This window comes from Anopheles darlingi, chromosome 3 (genome assembly GCF_943734745.1).
Source record: "Anopheles darlingi chromosome 3, idAnoDarlMG_H_01, whole genome shotgun sequence".
Lineage (NCBI taxonomy): Eukaryota > Metazoa > Arthropoda > Insecta > Diptera > Culicidae > Anopheles > Anopheles darlingi.
The window spans coordinates 35,540,939-35,560,651 of record NC_064875.1 but is presented as its reverse complement, the minus strand read 5'-3'; the positions used below and the strand labels follow the sequence as shown (position 1 = coordinate 35,560,651).

The following is a 19,713-nucleotide window of genomic DNA, read 5'->3' as shown; positions in this document are numbered from 1 at the left end:
TGGAATGGGTATAAGAAGGAAAATTTGAGAAATTTCAACAACCATATCTATCATAAAGGTGAAGTGCGACATGAAAATAATGCTGATAAGCATGTTCCAGTATAGCGTGCACATTGTTGGAAGGTGGAATGAGTGAGTTCAATACGAATAGTTTTGTTTTCATAACTAAATGTCGCTCTTTGCAAACTGCGCCACTCGTTTAGCGACAAGAGATTTCAAAACCATTGGGACACCTACCACACTCGTCGGACAAAGTATAGAAGAGAGTATTCCACTGTCCAGAGGGTTTCGATAACATCGGAAGTAGATAGCGCGCCTGCTCAACAACCTTTTCCACTTGCGTTTTCAAAGTGGTAGGCGGCGTTGTCGATTCTAATCGGAACGGGCGACGGGCTCCTCCGGTCTCGAACGATATAAGAAAGTTTGTGCGAAACGTTATGCTTGTTCAAATCGCAAGCTTCGATCCGCACATAACCGCACCGTATCGCTCGCTACTTCTGCAAGCTCGGATTCCGACGACCATTTTGATCATTCGACATCATGGAGCGTTGCGTTGTTGCACAACGTTGTGCCCGCCGAAGTTTGGTAAAGAAAGTTTTGCCACGTGTAGTAATAGTGTTACTAGGAGCTACGATACTTTCTATCCAATGCGTCAGCAGCAGCACTACAGAGGTATGCTCCTTTGGCTACCGGCTTCATTGGCTGCTGCGTATAGCAGACAGTATGCCGTGGTATAGTTCTATCAACATTTTCAAGAACAGCTTGATATTTTTCCGCTTCCCAGACACCGATTGACCAACGCAATGAAAATGGGCCCCCCGAAGAAGCCGCTCAGCCAACTGGCCAAAATTGTGAATGGGCAAACGGCACACGAAGGTCAATTTCCGTGGCAGGTATCGATCCGTGCGGCTCTTGGTCGATCTGTAACCGTGTGCGGGGGCTCACTGATTGATGCGCAGTGGGTTCTGACTGCAGCACACTGTGCACACGATTACAACGTGTTCCAAATAGGTATGGGATCGATACATCTTAATATGGCCCGACTTACGATGTCAGCAGTGGTCAAACATGTGCACCCCGAGTTTGATCCGTGGAAACTGACCAACGATGTGGCACTCATACGACTGCCGTCAGGCGTACCATACAGTCTGGAGATCTATCCGGTCCATCTACCGATCACCGTTGCCGCGCAGGAATCATTCGTCGGTCACAAAGCGATCGTATCCGGCTTCGGGCGTACATCTGACGGTCGGTAAAGTGGGTGGGTGGGCTTCCACCCACACACGGGTGAAGTACACAGAGAAGTAATCCTCTTCAATCCTCTTTGCTATGCTTTCGTAGCTATTCAATCGATTTCGACGGAGCTAAAGTACGAATCTTTACGCATCATATCAAACGCCCAATGTGCCACCGTCTATGGTAGTTCAATCATACGCAATACAACGTTATGCGCCGTCGGCTGGGATCGCTCAAACCAGAACGTTTGTCAGGGGGATTCTGGAGGCCCGATGGTAATACAGCAGGCTAACAACGGCATTTGGGTACAAATTGGCATCGTGTCGTTTGTCTCCAGCCGTGGATGCAGTACCGGTGATCCATCGGGATACATTCGCACCGTCAACTACTTAGACTGGATTGCAAGAACAACAGCCCTGCGTACACTAGCCTCAGTTTCGTAAACGTTTCGAGGACTCTTAAGGACGATCCTACACCCTACCCTCCCTTCTCGATAGACATACTAAAACGCTGCTGCTTTGACCTTCGACAATTCAATGTCTTATTGTGCTTGCTAGGCTCACCAGCTGGTGCGCGCTAATTGAATAAAAGAGAACCGCACCTGAACTTATTCACTTCCTTACTTATCCGGCGTTACAACGGAACATTTGAAATCCTCCTCTCGAACGTGCAACTTCGATATGTATTCTAAAGATATTCAAGGTGTAGAGTACTAGAAAGATTACCGCGCAAGCCGAACACTACACTGGCCAAATAATAGACCGGGAAACTGTGCAGTCGTTCGGTACATTTGGATTACTCAATGCCCTGTGCTAATCGAGAAAACCCAGAAAACGTTTCTGCTTCTTAGGGTCGCCACCTAAATTTGATTGATTATGCCAAGCTTGTGATCCCCAGTGCACCATTAACGACAAGAAGAGTACTTGCGACCACCTGCCATTTCAATCAATCATGCTCATGTCGAAGAAATGAGTGTACTGTTATTCATAGTCCGCAATAATCCTGCATTCGGATGATGTAGCAATCTGTGAACGTACCTTGAATAAAATGTCTTGTTTAGGAAGAGACATTATCAAACGGGCCAGATTTCCGCGAATAATTAGCAGCCTATCTGTTACCTGTGTTCCGGTAAAGTTAACAGTTATGAGTCTACAAGAGCATATGCAAATTCGGTGGCAGCTTTCTCGATAATGCTAAAGTTCAATTGCAGCAATCAAGCAATTGCAATAGAGCACAGAATTATCGAAAAAGCACACAACCAGAAACACTTCCTGTGCAATATTTTGTTCTTTTATTGGCTCACGTGAATGACTGTAAATGGTTCGGGCTGTAGCAAAACACAAAGTATGATTGATCTGTTATCGCTACCGCAACACCTGTCTCGATCGACAATATTGAATGGTGGAAAGTTGGAAGGAAACATGATTGATAAAACCAAAACAACTACCGTGGCGTACACAAAAAAAAAATCCAGAACCAAGAAGCAACAATTCCCCTGCATTCTGCTATATATATAAACGCAACATTCGCCTACTGCGCTATAGGTAGACGACTGCTCCGACGTTTAGTACCATATACTGTGTATCAGGTTTGCATTGAGAATCTGAATTAGATCCAGCAGTTACGATGCAACTTTTTGCTGGATTAATTCTGCTGATAGCGGTTATTTGTGCATCTGCTTCCGAGGTAAGAATCCTGCGTAAACCTGGTTTCTAATAGCTGCACACTAATGTATCGGATTGGTATCTTATAGAATGAACAGAACCGTAATCCTAGAATAGTTAATGGAGTAAATGCACAACAAACGCCCTACAATGCATACGTACTGTATCTTAACTCTGCCAATGCCGGATTCTTCGGTGGTGGTTCTTTAATTTCCGACCGCCATGTCCTTACTGCGGCACAAAATATTCAAGGTTTCTCAAGATGGGAGATCGGACTTGGTAGTACCGTATTTGGGCAGCTAGTCGTACAGGTGTCCACGCAGGCGATCACCCATCCGTCTTTCAACAGCCAGAATCGTGCCAACGACATCGGTGTCGTTATTCTTCCATCTCCGATTATTTTCTCAGCAGCAATAGCAGCAATTGCGCTCCCACAACTGAACCGGCAAATGCCGATGGAAAATGAGGAAGGCATGGTGGTTGGTTTCGGATTTAATACTGCGAACGGTAAGCTTCTAAAAGTTTGCTATCGCTTTATAAAGCCATTGCTGATGCGTTTGCAATTGCAGGCCAAACTCGATCGGATTTCTTGAAAGCTGCCTACCAACGGGTGATCGGCGACAACCGATGTAGTGGCACTTACCAGGTTCAAATACCAAACCATTTCTGTGCTGAGGATACAGTACAACGAGCGAACGTGTGCAACGGTGACCTTGGAGCTGGCTTCACTATCCAGGACCGTCGAATTGAAACATTGGTTGGTGTTGCCTCGTTGATTACTGCTTCTTGCGATTCTTTGACACCAACTGGATACACTCGAGTTTCTGTATACCGTCAATGGATTCGAGACACCACGGGAGTATAACATGTCCGGCATTATAAGCTATTTTCGCTTATATGTACTACGGGATTTGCTTTGACCATTTTTACCATTTGTCTGTAGTGAATAAATACTGAAACCAAAAGTGTACTCGGTTAAACTTAACTTAGCAATCGATAATTGTGGATTAAGTAATGGATAGAAGGCTAGTAGACTTGTATAAATTGGTCAGAGGTAAGAGGGCCTCTAACTAATTTAAACATCCGTAGCCGAGAGAAGGATTCTCAAATGTAGGTGTAAAACGACAAATCAGCCCATAAAGTCCTCTTTTAAAGACTTTTGGAAAGGGAGTGTGTAACCCCCCACCCTCACCCCCACCCATCCTAAAAAGGCAAACGGTTCGTCAATCTTTTCCATCAATCAATCTTTTGGCAAACAATTTACTCGATAGTAGCCAAAAGTGTGCCGGTTGTTTGGCGAACAATTTGCCCATGTATGGGGGCTTTAGACTAAAATCCAGATGGAGTGGCAATATCGCCATTGCCCCAGAAACTCTGATTCCTCTCGCATTTTAATGTTGAGTTGGTTTGCGCGTTTTCCATTAAATAAGGAACTACAAAACCTAAAACTTCGCGGCACTTCCATCGTTTCACAACATGCACCTTTTAACAAACATTTGTCTCTAAATAGAAGAAACACATTCAAATCACGAGTTTACGGCCACGAGTTGCGAACGAATTCTTGCTAAAATCTTCCAGCTAAATCGCACCATCTTCCATATCACTAGCCAAATTCCCGCTAAATTTCAATAGCCGTGGCCACACGGGGCGAAAACTCTAGCGCAAACGAAAAAATTAATAGCCGTGGCCACACGGGGCGAAAACCCTAGCGCAAACGAAAAAATTAATGCCAAAACGGTTTCGCTTAACCCTTACACGCTGTCAAACTTTTATACGTCCGCGGACTTTTTCGCTGAACCCTTGACGCTATCGAACGCTTTATTTACGAAAATGTAGGTTCTTTTCGTATTGTTTTTGCATTTTTAATATAAATATAACAGCAACAGCAACAAAATCGTTAAAAACTGCTAAATTTATTCGGAAATCAACTTCAGCGGCCAAAACACAGATGAAAACAATACGTTTGACATTTCGGCATAAATTTTCGGGTTTTTACCCCTGCCACACGAAGCGAAAACATTTTGGCATTAATGTGCAAATTTGCGCGCAAATTTTCGCCCCGTGTGGCCACGGCTAATGCCAAAACTTTTGCGCTTCGATATGTTTACATGGCCGGGTTGAGGAAATTAAAATCGTTTTTTTGAAGAAAAGGATTGAATACACTAGCAATGATCACTCACTGTCGATGTAAACCACAAAAAGAACATATTGTGAGCCCTACCGTTTGCAAAAAGCTTTTACGCTAGGTTTTACGCTCCACGGACCAATAATCGTTTGACAGCATGTAAACGGCAAGCGTAAACGTTTTGGCATTAATTTTTTCGTTTGCGCTAGAGTTTTCGCCCCGTGTGGCCACGGCTAATGAAGCGCCTCGTGTGTGTGTGTGTGTGTGTGTGTGTGTAGCCGTGGCCACACGGGGCGAAAACCCTAGCGCAAACGAAAAAATTAATGTCAAAACGGTTTCGCGTAACCCTTACACGCTGTCAAACTTTTATACGTCCGCGGACTTTTTCGCTGAACCCTTGACGCTATCGAACGCTTTATTTACGAAAATGTAGGTTCTTTTCGTATTGTTTTTGCATTTTTAATATAAATATAACAGCAACAGCAACAAAATCGTTAAAAACTGCAAAAATTAATCGGAAATCAACTTCAGCGGCCAAAACACAGATGAAAACAATACGTTTGACATTTCGGCATAAATTTTCGGGTTTTTACCCCTGCCACACGAAGCGAAAACATTTTGGCATTAATGTGCAAATTTGCGCGCAAATTTTCGCCCCGTGTGGCCACGGCTAATGCCAAAACTTTTGCGCTTCGATATGTTTACATGGCCGGGTTGAGGAAATTAAAATCGTTTTTTTGAAGAAAAGGATTGAATACACTAGCAATGATCACTCACTGTCGATGTAAACCACAAAAAGAACATATTGTGAGCCCTACCGTTTGCAAAAAGCTTTTACGCTAGGTTTTACGCTCCACGGACCAATAATCGTTTGACAGCATGTAAACGGCAAGCGTAAACGTTTTGGCATTAATTTTTTCGTTTGCGCTAGAGTTTTCGCCCCGTGTGGCCACGGCTAATGAAGCGCCTCGTGTGTGTGTGTGTGTGTGTGTGTGTGTAGCCGTGGCCACACGGGGCGAAAACCCTAGCGCAAACGAAAAAATTAATGTCAAAACGGTTTCGCGTAACCCTTACACGCTGTCAAACTTTTATACGTCCGCGGACTTTTTCGCTGAACCCTTGACGCTATCGAACGCTTTATTTACGAAAATGTAGGTTCTTTTCGTATTGTTTTTGCATTTTTAATATAAATATAACAGCAACAGCAACAAAATCGTTAAAAACTGCAAAAATTAATCGGAAATCAACTTCAGCGGCCAAAACACAGATGAAAACAATACGTTTGACATTTCGGCATAAATTTTCGGGTTTTTACCCCTGCCACACGAAGCGAAAACATTTTGGCATTAATGTGCAAATTTGCGCGCAAATTTTCGCCCCGTGTGGCCACGGCTTGTTGTGTGTGTAGCGCAAAAGAGGTGGTTCCCTGGTTAACTGGGATCTTTTCTCAGGTCAACATGTACATTACTTATGTTACGAACATGATATATTGATCTTTGCTGTAGCTAATCTTATGTATTTGTCGTCTTCGTTCTAGCCACATTTTGGTAAAGGTCAAGTGGGTCTATGACGTCTGCATTTAACTAGAGATCGAAGAGATTTTTCAGTAAAGGTTCAAAACTCTGTGACCCCCCGCTTTCAATAGTAATTTTGTTGTGTGAAATATACAGGTATCATTTCGATATCAGCATTACACAATGCATTCCGACGAACCAGAAACGCCTGCGACGCAGCGGCTAACGAACGATGATTTCCGTAAACTTTTGATGACACCGAGGGCACCAGCCGGAGCAGGACAAGCAGTGGGATCAATCCGTGATGCAATGGCCAGCAAAAATTCGGGGTCTGCGGTACCTCAAGCTGGCTCATCAGCATCTGCCTCATCTTCCAGTATCAAAACACCATCATCGGAACGGAATGAAGCTCGTCGCAAAAAGAAAAACTTCTACGCACAACTCAAAAAACAAGAAGACAACAAACTTGCAGAATTGGCCGAGAAATACCGTGACCGTGCACGTGAAAGGCGTGACGGTGCAAATCCTGATTACCAGAACCTTGATTCCTCTAGCACAACCAGCGCCTATCGCGCGGTTGCTCCGGATGCCAAATCGGGCCTCGACGCTGCCGAGCGTCGTCGTCAACAGATTCAAGAGTCCAAGTTTTTGGGAGGTGACATGGAGCACACCCATTTGGTTAAGGGTTTGGATTATGCGCTGCTTCAAAAAGTCCGTAGTGAAATCGTTGCCAAAGAGCAGGAGCAGGAGGAAGAATTGGAAAAGTTGGTCGACATCGAAGCAACCGCTACTTTGCCCAATTCAGCTCAACGCTCCGTGGCAGCTGGCTTACTTACAGAAAAGGATTCAGTCAATTCCGAAGAGATAGAGTTCCATACCGTGCTGGGACAAAACATTTTTCGCTTTTTGGAAAAGCAACGTTCACGAGTGATCGAACGTAATGAAATGTTTGCCCCTGGCCGAATGGCCTACCACATCGAACTGGAGGATGAAAATGCCGATACCGATATTCCGACGACTGTAATTCGTTCTAAAGCGGAAGTGCCACTCGATATATGCGATACCCAAACCCTCACCATAAACGATATTGTAATAAACAAATTGGCGCAAATTCTCTCCTACCTGCGGCAGGGAGGTCGAGGCAAAAAAAATAAACGTCGGGATAAAGATAAGCCACTTTTTAAAATTCCTGGAGATTCAGGAAGCAAAGAGATAGACGAGTCAATCTATGGAAACATTGGAGATTACCGTCCCAGTCGACGCTACGAGGACGTAGGTACGTCCTCTAAATTAGAAGACAGACATAATTACTTTGGTAAGGGCGATGGCGAAAGTGCGGTGGATCATGAAGCATCGTTATCAGCGATTCCAGCACCACCGAAGCTATCAACACAGCTCATCACTAAGTTAACAGCCGAACCGGAAGGATACGCTGAATGCTATCCGGGATTGCAGGAGATGAATGATGCGATCGATGATTCCGATGATGAAGTGGACTACACTAAGATGGATCTCGGCAACAAGAAAGGTCCAATCGGTCGTTGGGACTTTGACACTCAGGAGGAATATTCCGAATACATGAGCAGCAAGGAGGCACTCCCAAAAGCCGCTTTCCAGTACGGCGTGAAAATGCAGGATGGACGTAAAACACGCAAACATAAAACGGAAAAGAACGAGAAAGCCGAGCTCGACCGTGAATGGCAACAGATTCAAAACATTATTCAGAAACGAAAAGCTAAAACGGTCAACGATGACGTTGAGATTAAAAAGAGCAAGTACTAATTTATTTTTCACTAGCTGCCCCGACAGACTTCGTACTGTCTTTGATCGGTCGTGGGTTTATCGTAAACAGGAACTTTAAAATTTTAGTAGATATAATTTTATCTATTCCATAATTTGGTAGTATTCGATTTATCAATGAACCAAATGAATAGCTAGGTCCGTTAGTGATGTTGGAAATAGAGATGCGACGTGCTTGTAAATATGAGCTGGAAAGTTAACATGATGTTTGAGTTTTAAGGCTTTGCCTTTCGGGCTAAATGACATCATTTGGAACAACGAATTATATTTTCCCAAGTATTTTTAAAAAAAGTTTGACTTTAGTATTCGGCTTGCACATAGCTCGTTAAGTTCAAATGCTGTGTATTTAACGGCATTACAATACGACACACTTGATCCATTTTTCCCCGGTATTCAGCTTACGATGATTTAAATAGTCACATGGTAGATCATAACTAAAAGCACCGCACTTCAAATTATCTCAAACGTCGATCGATCAGATCGAGGGTCTTTCTTTTCTCTCGGGAATTCTCGGTGATCATTCCAATCGCAAGTTGTTCTTGATAGATAGGATATGTTGGTATTGCTTTCTATTACTATTCGGTTACTGCTGCTTTATATGTTTGTGCATGCAATTCCGATCGTTTACCATTCATAATCCGATACGTTGAAAATTGTCAATGATAAGAGGCACGTAAATCAATAGTCGAAAATTAATATAATTCTTGATCAATTCAAATATTTCGCAACTGAATAAGTTTTTGTTATTGTTTCATGTAAATTGATTTGTGAAAATTAAAGCAACTTCTTAATTAACTCATGACTTAACTAAACTTAAGAAATTGTTAACAAAATTTAAACCAACAATAGACATACCAATAAAAAATGGTAACGATTTGCAGCATTGCCGGTCCCATGGTTATCATTCCACCCTAGCCGGGCTCCCTCTCTCTCTCTCTCTCTCTCTCTCTCTCTCTCTCTCTCTCGCTCTCATGTATTGGTCTCATTTTTAAAATTATTATTCATGAATTAAACGCAACTATCTAACCTTACCACCCCTCACTCTGCTCTGCAAGATGTACGGAATGGAGGGTGGTGATGGTGGATAGGTGAAAGAAGCAAGTAAAAGAGTATTAAGTGAATCCAATCGATTTAGAGACCATCAAAACCTAGGAAACGATACCCATATTGCCCTAGGACGTATTTTAAGGATTGGGGTTGTATGGAAGCTCCCCTTTCCCCTCATCCGATGTAGACCAAATTTTGTCCCATAGTTTCTCAGATGACCATCAACAATTGTGCAAGTTTTAATGGTATTCGGTTCATAACTCGTGGAGTAATGAATGTTTTTAACAATCAAGTGTTAGGGAAGGGCATGAAGGAAGGTAGCGGGGGGTTTCTAACCATGCCTATAGCACTCACCGGCCCCAAAAACTCCCACATACCAAATTTGGAGTCAATCGGTTCAGTAGTTTCGGAGTCTATACCGGACATCCGGACAGACACATTCATTTTTATATATATAGATTTGACGTTGATCAGTCATCAGCAGAAATCATTTATTGTGTCCTTAAACGCTAGTAAAAAGTGTAAAAATACACAAAACGTTTCTTATTTCTTGAAATACTGTAAATATACTAGGCAAAATACTTAAGAGAAACGTCCCAAATTGGGCATAAAGATTTAAAATGAAACTGGCTGGAAATTCGTCAACTATTAATTTAATCAGCTTAAATTTTGTTCAAGAGCAATTTCGAAAGGCACTTGTTTGAAGCGTTTGAAGGTAACACGCGTTTGAAGTGAATCGTTTTAAAGTCGGAATGTAAATCTTTGTACGAATCATCGAGCTTTGCGCTGCGCAATCGAATTGGTGTAGATCAGAGGTATCAAAATAATATTAAAATCCGGGCCGCAGTGGAAAATAACAGCCAGTCAGTGGCAACAATGTAATGAAACATCTGCTTAGCGGGCCGCACCACACACACAATATTTTTTCATATAAAATTACGTTTAACATTTCTTGGTGAACGTGGCCGCCGGCCGCATAAAATAGGATTAAGGGCCGCAGCGACCCGTGTAGAACGATATCACAATTAGAAGCAAATGTTATTTGAAGTGATCAGGGTTTAAAAAATGGAACATTATTCCGGCACCCATGAGCAGGAAATAGATGGTTACGGCACACCACCAGAGCTTACGTTCCCATGGTACCACCTTCAGATTGCGTAGCACTCCAATGCCCACCAGGAATCCTGCTAGTGCTCCGCTGGCATGCGCTACGTAACCAACTTTATCAAAAGGATCATGAATACTGTTGTAGATGGAGGTTCCTAGATCCGCGATGCAGAACACCAAAAACACAAAAAGCTGCACGATAGCATATTCCATCTGGCTCCAGTTCTATAGCACATTGTAGGATATATATGTAGGTAAATTTCAATAATAACCAATATTGATCTTAAAAAACCTTCGCGGTGTCACTTAATGCTCACCATGATGATAGTGGCGATATGGGCAGTAATCAGCGCATAAACACCTCCCGATGCACCGGCCAGAAAAACCCGAGGTGTGAAGAGCGACGTACCCATAGATCCGGCTACCACACCCGCCAGGTAAACTAACGCTACTCGCCACCAGCAGTGTACCAATTCCAGGGCAACGCCAAGGAAAAGTTGTACTGCCAGGTTCATTATCAAGTGCATGAAACTTAAAGATGGTAGCACCTTTGAGTAATGAAAAATCTAATACGAACCAAAAGAACCTACCCAATATGTACAAACATGTACGTCAGAAAGCGCCACACCTCGTAACGTAAGTGAGGATTGTAGATAAACAATGACGCCATAGGACCATTAGTACTTGTACCGTTCTGGCTGCAACAGAGATGGGGTTTTGTAGCTTGTATTAACGTTAACCTCATCTTCTTTATCGAGCACCTTGCCCGGGCCTATGCTTTACTTACTTGTCTGTCTTTATGATATCGACAACGAAAAATATTATTTCCATAATGGAGAAAATGATCATCGTCAATGGCGGTGGCCATATTTTCATGCTACTTTCGTATTCGCCATCTAAGAAATAGAAGGAAAGACGGAATGGGATTAGAAAATAATCTAGCCAGTTGAAAATGAGTAAATGTACTGCTATTGTCTGTTTACTACTTTGATGCAAACTCTGCGTCCTTATGCGTCAAGGAAATCATATTGTTCAGCAAAAAAGATGAAGCTAATACTGATATTCATTCCTCAAATCGAGAATTATTTGTCGAGAATCAATTAGATAAATCTTGTTAGCGCTAGACTAGATGACCTATGGAATCGTTCAATTTTAATGCTTACCTGTTTCATCACCGATGTTCGGTGTACGTCTTGGAACAACCACACGACAATACCTGATACACAAGTCCCGGAAAATGTACGGATGTTCGGTACTTAATTTGTAAAACTCTTCGAAATCTAAGTGACCGTCGTTGTTTCCATCCGAATTTTTCAACACCTCATGTACCACCTCTTTTGGTATGTCTGGGCATTTTTTGTCCTTTATCAAACGTCGGAGTTCTGACCTGGATAAAAAACCGTTTCCATCGCTATCATACTAGGTATGAGTAAGAAACGCTGATTAATGTTAGATTACGCCACTATTCGATAAGATTTCCATTATCACCTTACCTTTTCGAATACGATGCGAAGCTCTTGGCGCCGCAAGTTTTCCTCGACCGTGTTAAGTCGCTGTAGTGGAATTTGCTGTTGCTGCTCGTGATTGTCCATGTTGCGCATCCAATCGAAAACTGTCGCTGTAAAGTGAAAATATGAAGGAAAGATAATGTTCAAAGAAGTTTTCCTGATACTGATTGCAAGGCCATTTTGAGACACAAACAAGCTTTCTAATTTCTCTCCAAATAAGCAACCGTTTTCCACTTTCTACTCTGATGAATCATACCTCAGCCGGGTGCGGTGTTTGTCCGATTTCGAATTCCCCGAATTCCACCTGTCACCTGATGAGCTACCAGGAAATGCCGGTGATTGTCGGCTGCCGGACGCATCATATAAAATTGTCACCCGAAAGTCCCATCTGGCCCACTGCAGAACCTAAGTTATATACTTCTTGAGTTTACCACAAAAAAAACCAGATTCTTTTCCGGATTCCGATTTTGGATGTGGATTTCGGTTTTGATGCGTTTTTTCATTTTTTTGCGACTGATAGCGCTTGGAAAAGCTGAAAGTGAACGAGAGTTATTCTCTCCTACGCCGTTTTGTTGTTTTTGGAAAGAACCTCATTTGGTGATAATTTTAATCCTCGTTTCACTCAACGAGGCCTTACACACGATAGAGAAAACAGCGAAATTTTGGAATATTTGCAGTTGCACATTTTTCTGGTTGGTTTTTTGCTGCCGGCTTACGGAAACTTATGAAAGCACTTAACCAGAAATTTATCGTCTGATTGTTTTTTGCTTTTTGAATTTATTTATGATTGAATAAAAAGTAGTTATAGTAGAGATATCTTTATTGCCATGGCAACGATGGGTGTCAACAGAGCCTAGGAGGCATTAAATATGTCGAACAATCAGCTATCACCACTCAAGACGATGAATTCGGACAGCAAGTTATTCAAAACGGGCATCTATCGCACTGGCGATGATATCAGTAATTTTCAATTCAGGTAATACATCACATCGAAATGTTTTACACAAAAATACTGCCTTTTCAATGCTATATTTCCTCTTCCCCTAGGATATTGATTCATAAAATACATTCACTTATTGATATGCCTAACATGGGAGGACAAATTCAAGCATTTGTGGATGATGCTGTGGATCGATCAATGGAAATTAAAACTGTTAAATGGCAGGAAAAAATGTTCAGCCGCTTCGAAGTAGATTATTACATTCTTAAAGAGAACTGCAAAACAGAACGACAAAAAAAGTATTATCATCGTTTGAAAAAAGGATCGCTAGGAACTTCTATCCTGTTTACGTACGTCGATGGTGATGATTATTATCCAGAAGATCTTATTGCGTGCAGGCAAAGCCATTTGATATCACAGCTTGCTGAGTGTAAGGTTCAGTCGATGTACCTGATGGCAGATTTGGGAAAGGAGGTGTTATTATTCACCATTCACTGGTTCATTGATCACGGCCTGCTGCACGTATATCCGGATTTCAATCATTTGAATATAAATCCTTACTATCAGGAAATTCGAGATCCTAGTTTACAAATGTACCATTATGCACTAGAGAAGCTGTTTGAGCCGGCCTTTCCAATACCCACTAAAAAATTTCCTCCTCTGGTGTATGGACGAGAAACGCGTTTCAATATACCCAAAATGCCGAGACGGTACAATGCTATTATTTTGTTAGAACTTCAATCTGCTGTTGGCTTCTCATGTAATACCGGATTCTCGTATAATAATATACACATTCGTTACAAGGTGCAACCGTCGGAAGGGGTTCAATCAGTTAAAAAGTATGATTCAGAAGTTATCGGGAGCACCCAAAGTTCCAGTAAAACTGGTTTGCGTTGGCATTTTAGTGATTGCCATGAGTTACAATTCACGGTGTCAAATTGTAATAGGACTTGTCCTAAAATCGATGTCTACTTCGAAGCTGTGTCCATCGATAGCTCAAACCGTGAGCGATATTTAGGGTAAACACTGAGGGTTTGGGTAGCTTATGGTAATTCCTTATCAGTAATGCATCCTTTTATTTCAGCCATTCACATACCGCAATATCTCTCATGCACAGAAAGGGTGAAAACACATTGAATTTCGTTCAACTCAATAATACAGATGCTGCTGATGGAATAGAGGCTTTCCTCGTTGGCAATCGCCGTAAGGTGGACCTGGCATCTTTCTACGGAAAGGTATACCATACGGACAAAACACACTGCCTTTAGTTATCGCAAATATCGATATAACATTTTCAGGTCTCTCAAAGTATGCTCAATCGGTATGGAAACAAAACCTGCCGATCAGGCAAACTATTTATACGTTATCACACTATTGTGCAGCATCAACCGAGGCGATTAAACGAGGGCCTTTATAAATCGGCATTTAAGTGCAAGAACGTAACACTCGATCAGCTGATTGCGTCTTACCATGCAGCTCGGGAACGCATGGAGGAACGTGTGAATATTAAAGCGAACGTTTAAATGCTAGATACTGCTTTGACGGTTGTATGATTAAAATCAACGAAATTAAAAGATTTCACTTCATGTTTTTGCCATTTCTGTTTAGGATCTCAGCAACATTGCCAATAAAAAGCCCAATTTATATTCTTTAAAGCATTTCTCTTTTCGTTTGAGGTAATTTGTTACCGCCCACTGTCGCCTACCTCTACCCGTCCCCCCTCCCTTAACCCTTTCTAGAGAACCAAACAAACAAGAAGGTAATGTCCGATTTAAAATACATGTTCGCAAAAATAAATTAAATGAATGGTTCGACGAAACATTGGATTTTTTTCGGTGAGTGCAATTTCAATCTTAATGGAAGTAACTATTGACACCGGGAGGTATGTTTCGCGTGAATATTTAGAAACTAAAATTGGCAGAAAGTATGAATGGTTTTGCTTTGTATGGCATTTTCATACAAAGGAATATTTCCCCTGTGATGATGGGTTTCTATATGGACGGAGGTCCAATAAAATCTACTATTCCGAGCCACTACTGGATTGAATTTTAATAGACTGCTGAAGGATGCAGCGTATGGTTATGCACCTGTTTCTCTACTAGCACGTTCTCCAATAACTGCATGGACAATATTTATTAGCTGTACGATTGTTGAAAAGATTCTTGGCTATATGAAGTTGTTTTTTAGTTATCATACGACGATGGAGGCGCAACCATGGCAAGGATGACAATAGAAAGATGTATCTTTTCCAAAATATGTTTTCGTTCTTATTGAATCTAAAACACGATACAAAAGCGGCTGAGACCTAACTATGATGAATTACAGAGTAGCAAGCTTGCAACAGTAGCATCCGATGATTGCACTAAAGAAGCTATTAAAATATGCTTTCACAGGGCGTAATGTCAAATTTATGTTTATGTAGTTTGGTATGTAGCCTGTAATGGAGCCACCGACAAATCGTGATGACTAATTGATAACGGGATAACGAAGGGGTGAGCAAAATTAAAACGTATTGTATGCTCTCAAAATTTGAGGCAGATTAAAATGAGGAAAATTTAACTCGGCCAACGGAATAGGCTGTGGCTGGAATTATTAGAATGTTTGCTTTTGTCTGTTTTTGTCGTTAAATAATCGAACTTTCCGATATTTGTGTATAGGGAGAATGAATCTAGATGGAATGTGTATTCGTGGCAAAATAAGCCGCTTCATTTCACAGAGCCCGCTGATGCCAACCTTCTCAATTTGCGATTATACCACCCGAATTTGGTTGAACAGAGTAAATGTGCTTTGCTATATTGTCGTATTTGCTTGGTCGAGAGAGGCAGAATTGTATTTTTTTGTATTTCAGACAGAATTTAAAATTAAAAAAAAGTAGCAATTCAATAAATGTAGCATGACAGCGACCATTTCGCATTGTCGACGTTTACGCTGCATAATCGCCCATGTCGAACGTTTTACCTAAAGAAGCCTAAAGCAATGGTTTTTACGGACTCAAGAACCGTGGAAGCCGAACTATTGAACCATTTTAGTGTTAACGAACTGAAAATTTAATATGTTTCTCGCTTTGAGACACAAAAAAGCCCTGGGTGTAATTTGGGTTGGCCTGGGGAAAACAGCATTTGAAGCAGGGCCCATTTTGGCAGCGGAATCGTTTACGGAGCGAGAAAGAACTACTCTCACGCATGTGCTGAAAGCGCGAGAGCGAGATGGCGAGAGGGGTTGAGGGTGTGTAAGTGAAATCCGTGTCCGGACATTCTCGACTCGCGAATGCGTTCGCCTAAACGAGCGTTTTTTTTATTCGTAAAACGGGCTGGTGTGCGTATAGTCGCTGAGGTTTTACCCCGGGTTTCAGGGAAAAGAAAATGGCCGCTGTCGCGTGTGCAGCACCCGTTCTGAGTGCTCCGGTAGAAATCGTTTAATTCTGTACGTTAAAAAGTGTTTTAGATTTGCAAAATGTGATCCGCTTACGCACTATTGTTTTCCGCACCAGTATGGTTAATCCCAGTTGATTGTTTTGTTCGTGCAAAATTACACAGCCAATCTTCACACGGTCGCTGGTCGCTGTCACCCTCATCCCGTTCGATGAAACTCGCTGGCAATTCCGTCACCGTTACCGTGGTGCTAACGAGGGACGGCAGAATTAAATTACTAAGATTTTTGTGAATCCGTCTTGGTATAAAAGCGCTACAAAATATTACTTCAGGGTGCTTGTTGGATGGCAAAACTTGTAGTGGAAACATCTTTGAAAAATCTTCCTTCGGTCGAAAATGGCAAGTGCTTACGAGGCGTACCCTACTATTGCAGGCGCAATATGTTCTCGTAACTCTTTGCAACCGCTCTCATAATGCCAATTCCATGCCTCATCAAGCTTAAACGAATGCATAGAGCTATGTGGAGGCAGATAACGGGCTATCTTTGTGCATAGTGCAAACAAGTATTTTTCAAAGAATATGCGAAAATGTGGCAACTGTATTCGTTGTTAACTGTTCAATTTTGCAAGCGGGTTTTACGATTCCTTCCAACTTATAACAGCAATATAGTGCAGTTGCAATATAGTGCATTGGTTTTCAGTGTAAATTTCGATCAAATCATAAGTTCGCCATGTTACAATTCGTTCAGGAATACAGGCCATTGTGGCTGCTACTTATGGTTGCAACAGATATATTTAACGTGAAATTAACGTACAATATTAACAGTTTTTGCATCTTCCAATTCAGTCATTTTTTGCTCTTTCAGAATGTGATTTTTAAAAACTTTATTATCTTTTGATTTGTAGGGTCATATTCAATTACAAATTTGCAGATGCATATTAGGTTTTCTTGAATCTAAATTTTTATTTTTATATGATCTGTGGGCGAGGTTAATGGATAGCCCGTTTGTGCAGAGTTCGCAACTCTCAAAGAGGGCTTGAATATATTTAAACGAAACAAGTAAAGCCAGCTAAACAAAGAATGGAATTTACGTAATCCTAAGATCATCCAACCATGGTTTACATTGTATTTTTAAACGCACAAGTGTTCAGATTGATATTCTCTTTAAGTTGTGTTTTCGCAGCAACGTGTGAATTATTACAGACAAAAGTAACCATTCTTGCTTGAATAATCCATCCTGGAAATTAAAGTGTCTCATAAAGCATTACTAGCATAAGTGTAATTGTGTTTAATTTAATCGATGGGCGATTAAATATTCTTAAACGAGTGTATTAGAAATAAATTTACAAGGCTGAGCAAAGGGTGAAAGTGTAGTAATAGGAACGAGTGTTTCAAGGAAATGCGTATGCTGTGACAGACGTGTGCTTTACAATCTATATGTTTGCTGTAGAATGAAAGCGATAAGTGCGAAAGCAATGTGACCTATTATAGTACTGTTCAAGTGCATAAAAGAGAAGTGAAGTCGCAGTAGCATCTGCAGTGTATCTTCCAAATGCAGCAATCAAAGTAATCATTAAAAAAAGAGTTATATTCGGTGTCACAGAAGCAAATAGTAACTGCTGAAAGAAGCTCTGGAAAAAAGATATCCCATCGACCACCCAGCCGCATCGTCATACATCACGCACGGTTCAACGCGGAGGGATTGTTAGTGGCCTTTAGTGCGGAGGTGCTGATAGTAGCAGGTTGCACAGAATCCCCGTAGTGCGCAGCGCTTGTCTGCTGTCTGGCTGCTAGGCTGTAATAAATAAAGTGGAGCGCTTGTTCGTGGCATTGCGTACGGTACAGTAATTTCGCGAAAGAGATCGAAACGATGCGTCGATGATTCGATCGGCATGAAATGGAAGCAGCCGCCATCCGTTCAATGCAGCAGGTCGGGCCAGCGAGCGGTCAACGGACCGATTCTGGCCCTTCTCCGCAGCCTTCTCTACCCGGAATGTCCTATCAGCAACGTGTCCCGACGGCGACTGCTGTGCAGATTCATCGGTAGGTTTGATAATAAATAATTTTGGTAATTTGAAGATTCCATTTACCAAACTTCGTCATGAGTTTTTAGCTCTCGGTGGTCCAAAACTCTGATCTAAGGATGCATCTTAAAATGAGTAATCTATTGTACTCTCAAATATGCAAGTTGGTATTTAAATTGTAATCAACTAATTTGATTTTGTTTTGTCCAATGACTTCGTTACACAAAATATGATGACCTGGACAAATTAAATTTGTTTAAGTTTTTATAGTTTTCTGATGATTCTCACAGATCTGTTGTAGATTTTATAAATACAAAACAGAATAAATACAAAAAAGGGTCATTTAAATGAATTTTTGGTTGTTTTGGTTCTAGTGTTCTGGATCATGTATACTGGGCTGAGGGTTATGCAAGAATCCTACCAAACTGGCAAAGCTATTGATGTTAGAGAAGGGCGAGGTTTTTATACAACTGCATCTCTCATGTATTTGGACAATATAGATATCGTTTGTGAGGTTTTTGGCCTTTTTTATGAGGTTTTTGGGTTCACTTGAGATCAGCTTTTGTGATTGATTCTTGATTCGGCAGCAACTCGGAATAAAGCCCCTCTCTTAATATCCCAAAAAATCTTTCCTACCACGCGTTCTACATACATCCACGCTTGCCCTCTCACGTTCAACTCACCGAAGATATTTGCACGTCATACCACCAATTCGTTTACAACCGGCTGAGTTGAAGGAAGCTGAGCTGAGGGACCGCGGCTGAGTTGCAAACTTTCGTTATTCTTCTTTTCTGTCCTGTTTTGTATTATTATCAATAATTAGTCATAATTCTATTGAGCAAACAACAAACGTGAAATATTAAATGTTTTTGTTTAGCCACACAATCTTTGTTTACTGTCATGAATTGCTCATACGTGGACCGAGAATTTCGGTCCAGCTCGATTTTCGTCGATGAGCCCATTGACGTTTAGATTGCTACACAACATGCGAAATCTTATGGATAATTGTAATATAAGAGCACATTAGGACTTCGGTTTGCTTAGTAGGAAAAATATCAAAAAGGTAGATACAAAAAATCATGCATTGAATTACTTTACTTACTTACTTATCAGGCGCTACAACCGCCGAGCGGTCTTGGCCTGACACAGAAGATTCCGCCACCGCTCGCGATCGAGCGCCGTCGTCCTCCAAGTCGGTACTCCTGCTATTCTGGCGTCAATGTCTATACCGTCGCTCCATCTCGATTTGGGCCTACCACGCCCTCTCTGTCCATCCGGAAGGCCTAAGAAGACTTTACGGGCTGGGTCGTCGTCTGCCATTCTCATGACATGCCCAGCCCACCGAAACCGGGCGAGTCTCATGCTCTGCGCGACGTG

General features: G+C 41.7%; 6 protein-coding genes across 14 annotated transcripts in view; 5 read left to right on the top strand and 1 right to left on the bottom strand.

The window, feature by feature from the left end:
- Positions 1-239: 239 nt before the first annotated feature.
- LOC125954752 (collagenase-like) lies at positions 240-1,821 on the top strand. 2 transcript variants are annotated; one of them, XM_049685301.1, is made up of 3 exons: positions 240-672; positions 785-1,248; positions 1,342-1,821. In XM_049685301.1, the coding sequence occupies exons 2-3, from the start codon at positions 804-806 to the stop codon at positions 1,677-1,679; spliced, it is 783 nt and encodes a 260-aa protein (XP_049541258.1). In that variant the 5' UTR covers positions 240-672; positions 785-803; the 3' UTR covers positions 1,680-1,821. The 2 variants fall into 2 exon arrangements, with proteins under 2 accessions (XP_049541258.1, XP_049541257.1); XM_049685300.1 differs by having other exon boundaries at positions 762-1,248.
- Positions 1,822-2,812: 991 nt separating this feature from the next.
- Positions 2,813-3,765, top strand: LOC125954755 (transmembrane protease serine 11D-like). The gene is made up of 3 exons (XM_049685304.1): positions 2,813-2,922; positions 2,990-3,407; positions 3,470-3,765. The coding sequence occupies exons 1-3, from the start codon at positions 2,863-2,865 to the stop codon at positions 3,763-3,765; spliced, it is 774 nt and encodes a 257-aa protein (XP_049541261.1). The 5' UTR covers positions 2,813-2,862.
- A 2,826-nt stretch (positions 3,766-6,591) lies between these two features.
- Positions 6,592-8,607, top strand: LOC125954747 (protein Red). Its single transcript, XM_049685290.1, has one exon. The coding sequence runs from the start codon at positions 6,723-6,725 to the stop codon at positions 8,319-8,321; it is 1,599 nt and encodes a 532-aa protein (XP_049541247.1). The 5' UTR covers positions 6,592-6,722; the 3' UTR covers positions 8,322-8,607.
- A 1,237-nt stretch (positions 8,608-9,844) lies between these two features.
- LOC125954751 (protein rhomboid) lies at positions 9,845-12,363 on the bottom strand. 2 transcript variants are annotated; one of them, XM_049685298.1, is made up of 7 exons: positions 12,258-12,363; positions 11,987-12,111; positions 11,657-11,912; positions 11,281-11,389; positions 11,084-11,191; positions 10,811-11,024; positions 9,845-10,718 (listed from the first exon to the last, which is right to left on the bottom strand). In XM_049685298.1, exons 2-7 carry the CDS (start codon positions 12,092-12,094, stop codon positions 10,425-10,427), a joined length of 1,089 nt encoding a protein of 362 aa, XP_049541255.1. In that variant the 5' UTR covers positions 12,095-12,111; positions 12,258-12,363; the 3' UTR covers positions 9,845-10,424. The 2 variants fall into 2 exon arrangements, with proteins under 2 accessions (XP_049541255.1, XP_049541256.1); XM_049685299.1 differs by lacking the exon at positions 12,258-12,363 and adding an exon at positions 12,195-12,257.
- A 407-nt stretch (positions 12,364-12,770) lies between these two features.
- Positions 12,771-14,574, top strand: LOC125954749 (Meckel syndrome type 1 protein-like). 2 transcript variants are annotated; one of them, XM_049685296.1, is made up of 5 exons: positions 12,771-12,977; positions 13,049-13,780; positions 13,847-13,960; positions 14,026-14,176; positions 14,240-14,574. In XM_049685296.1, the coding sequence occupies exons 1-5, from the start codon at positions 12,871-12,873 to the stop codon at positions 14,462-14,464; spliced, it is 1,329 nt and encodes a 442-aa protein (XP_049541253.1). In that variant the 5' UTR covers positions 12,771-12,870; the 3' UTR covers positions 14,465-14,574. The 2 variants fall into 2 exon arrangements, with proteins under 2 accessions (XP_049541253.1, XP_049541252.1); XM_049685295.1 differs by having other exon boundaries at positions 13,049-13,960.
- Positions 14,575-16,266: 1,692 nt separating this feature from the next.
- Positions 16,267-19,713, top strand: part of LOC125954742 (uncharacterized) — a 32,553-nt gene continuing 29,106 nt past the window's right edge. The window contains exons 1-2 of one of the 6 annotated variants that reach the window (XM_049685271.1): positions 16,269-16,430; positions 17,482-18,355. In XM_049685271.1, coding sequence (XP_049541228.1) covers positions 18,210-18,355 — 146 coding nt within the window. In that variant the 5' untranslated portion in view covers positions 16,269-16,430; positions 17,482-18,209. Of the gene's footprint in view, positions 18,356-19,713 lie in introns of all 6 variants that reach the window. The other 5 variants (XM_049685270.1, XM_049685272.1, XM_049685274.1 and 2 more) reach the window with 5 other exon arrangements.

Excerpts from the sequence above, each read along its gene's own strand:
- LOC125954747 (XM_049685290.1), top strand. The coding sequence starts at position 6,723 with ATGCATTCCGACGAACCAGAAACGCCTGCGACGCAGCGGCTAACGAAC.
- LOC125954751 (XM_049685298.1), bottom strand. The coding sequence starts at position 12,094 with ATGCGCAACATGGACAATCACGAGCAGCAACAGCAAATTCCACTACAG. Across the intron at positions 11,390-11,656 it reads GAACATCGGTGATGAAACAG|ATGGCGAATACGAAAGTAGC; the intron begins GTAAGCATTAAA and ends TCTATTTCTTAG. Across the intron at positions 11,192-11,280 it reads GATATCATAAAGACAGACAA|CCAGAACGGTACAAGTACTA; the intron begins GTAAGTAAAGCA and ends TCTCTGTTGCAG.
- LOC125954749 (XM_049685295.1), top strand. The coding sequence starts at position 12,871 with ATGTCGAACAATCAGCTATCACCACTCAAGACGATGAATTCGGACAGC. Across the intron at positions 12,978-13,048 it reads ATCAGTAATTTTCAATTCAG|GATATTGATTCATAAAATAC; the intron begins GTAATACATCAC and ends CTCTTCCCCTAG. Across the intron at positions 13,961-14,025 it reads AACCGTGAGCGATATTTAGG|CCATTCACATACCGCAATAT; the intron begins GTAAACACTGAG and ends CTTTTATTTCAG.
- LOC125954752 (XM_049685300.1), top strand. The coding sequence starts at position 541 with ATGGAGCGTTGCGTTGTTGCACAACGTTGTGCCCGCCGAAGTTTGGTA. Across the intron at positions 673-761 it reads TCAGCAGCAGCACTACAGAG|CTTGATATTTTTCCGCTTCC; the intron begins GTATGCTCCTTT and ends TTTCAAGAACAG. Across the intron at positions 1,249-1,341 it reads CTTCGGGCGTACATCTGACG|CTATTCAATCGATTTCGACG; the intron begins GTCGGTAAAGTG and ends ATGCTTTCGTAG.
- LOC125954755 (XM_049685304.1), top strand. The coding sequence starts at position 2,863 with ATGCAACTTTTTGCTGGATTAATTCTGCTGATAGCGGTTATTTGTGCA. Across the intron at positions 2,923-2,989 it reads TTTGTGCATCTGCTTCCGAG|AATGAACAGAACCGTAATCC; the intron begins GTAAGAATCCTG and ends GGTATCTTATAG. Across the intron at positions 3,408-3,469 it reads CGGATTTAATACTGCGAACG|GCCAAACTCGATCGGATTTC; the intron begins GTAAGCTTCTAA and ends TTGCAATTGCAG.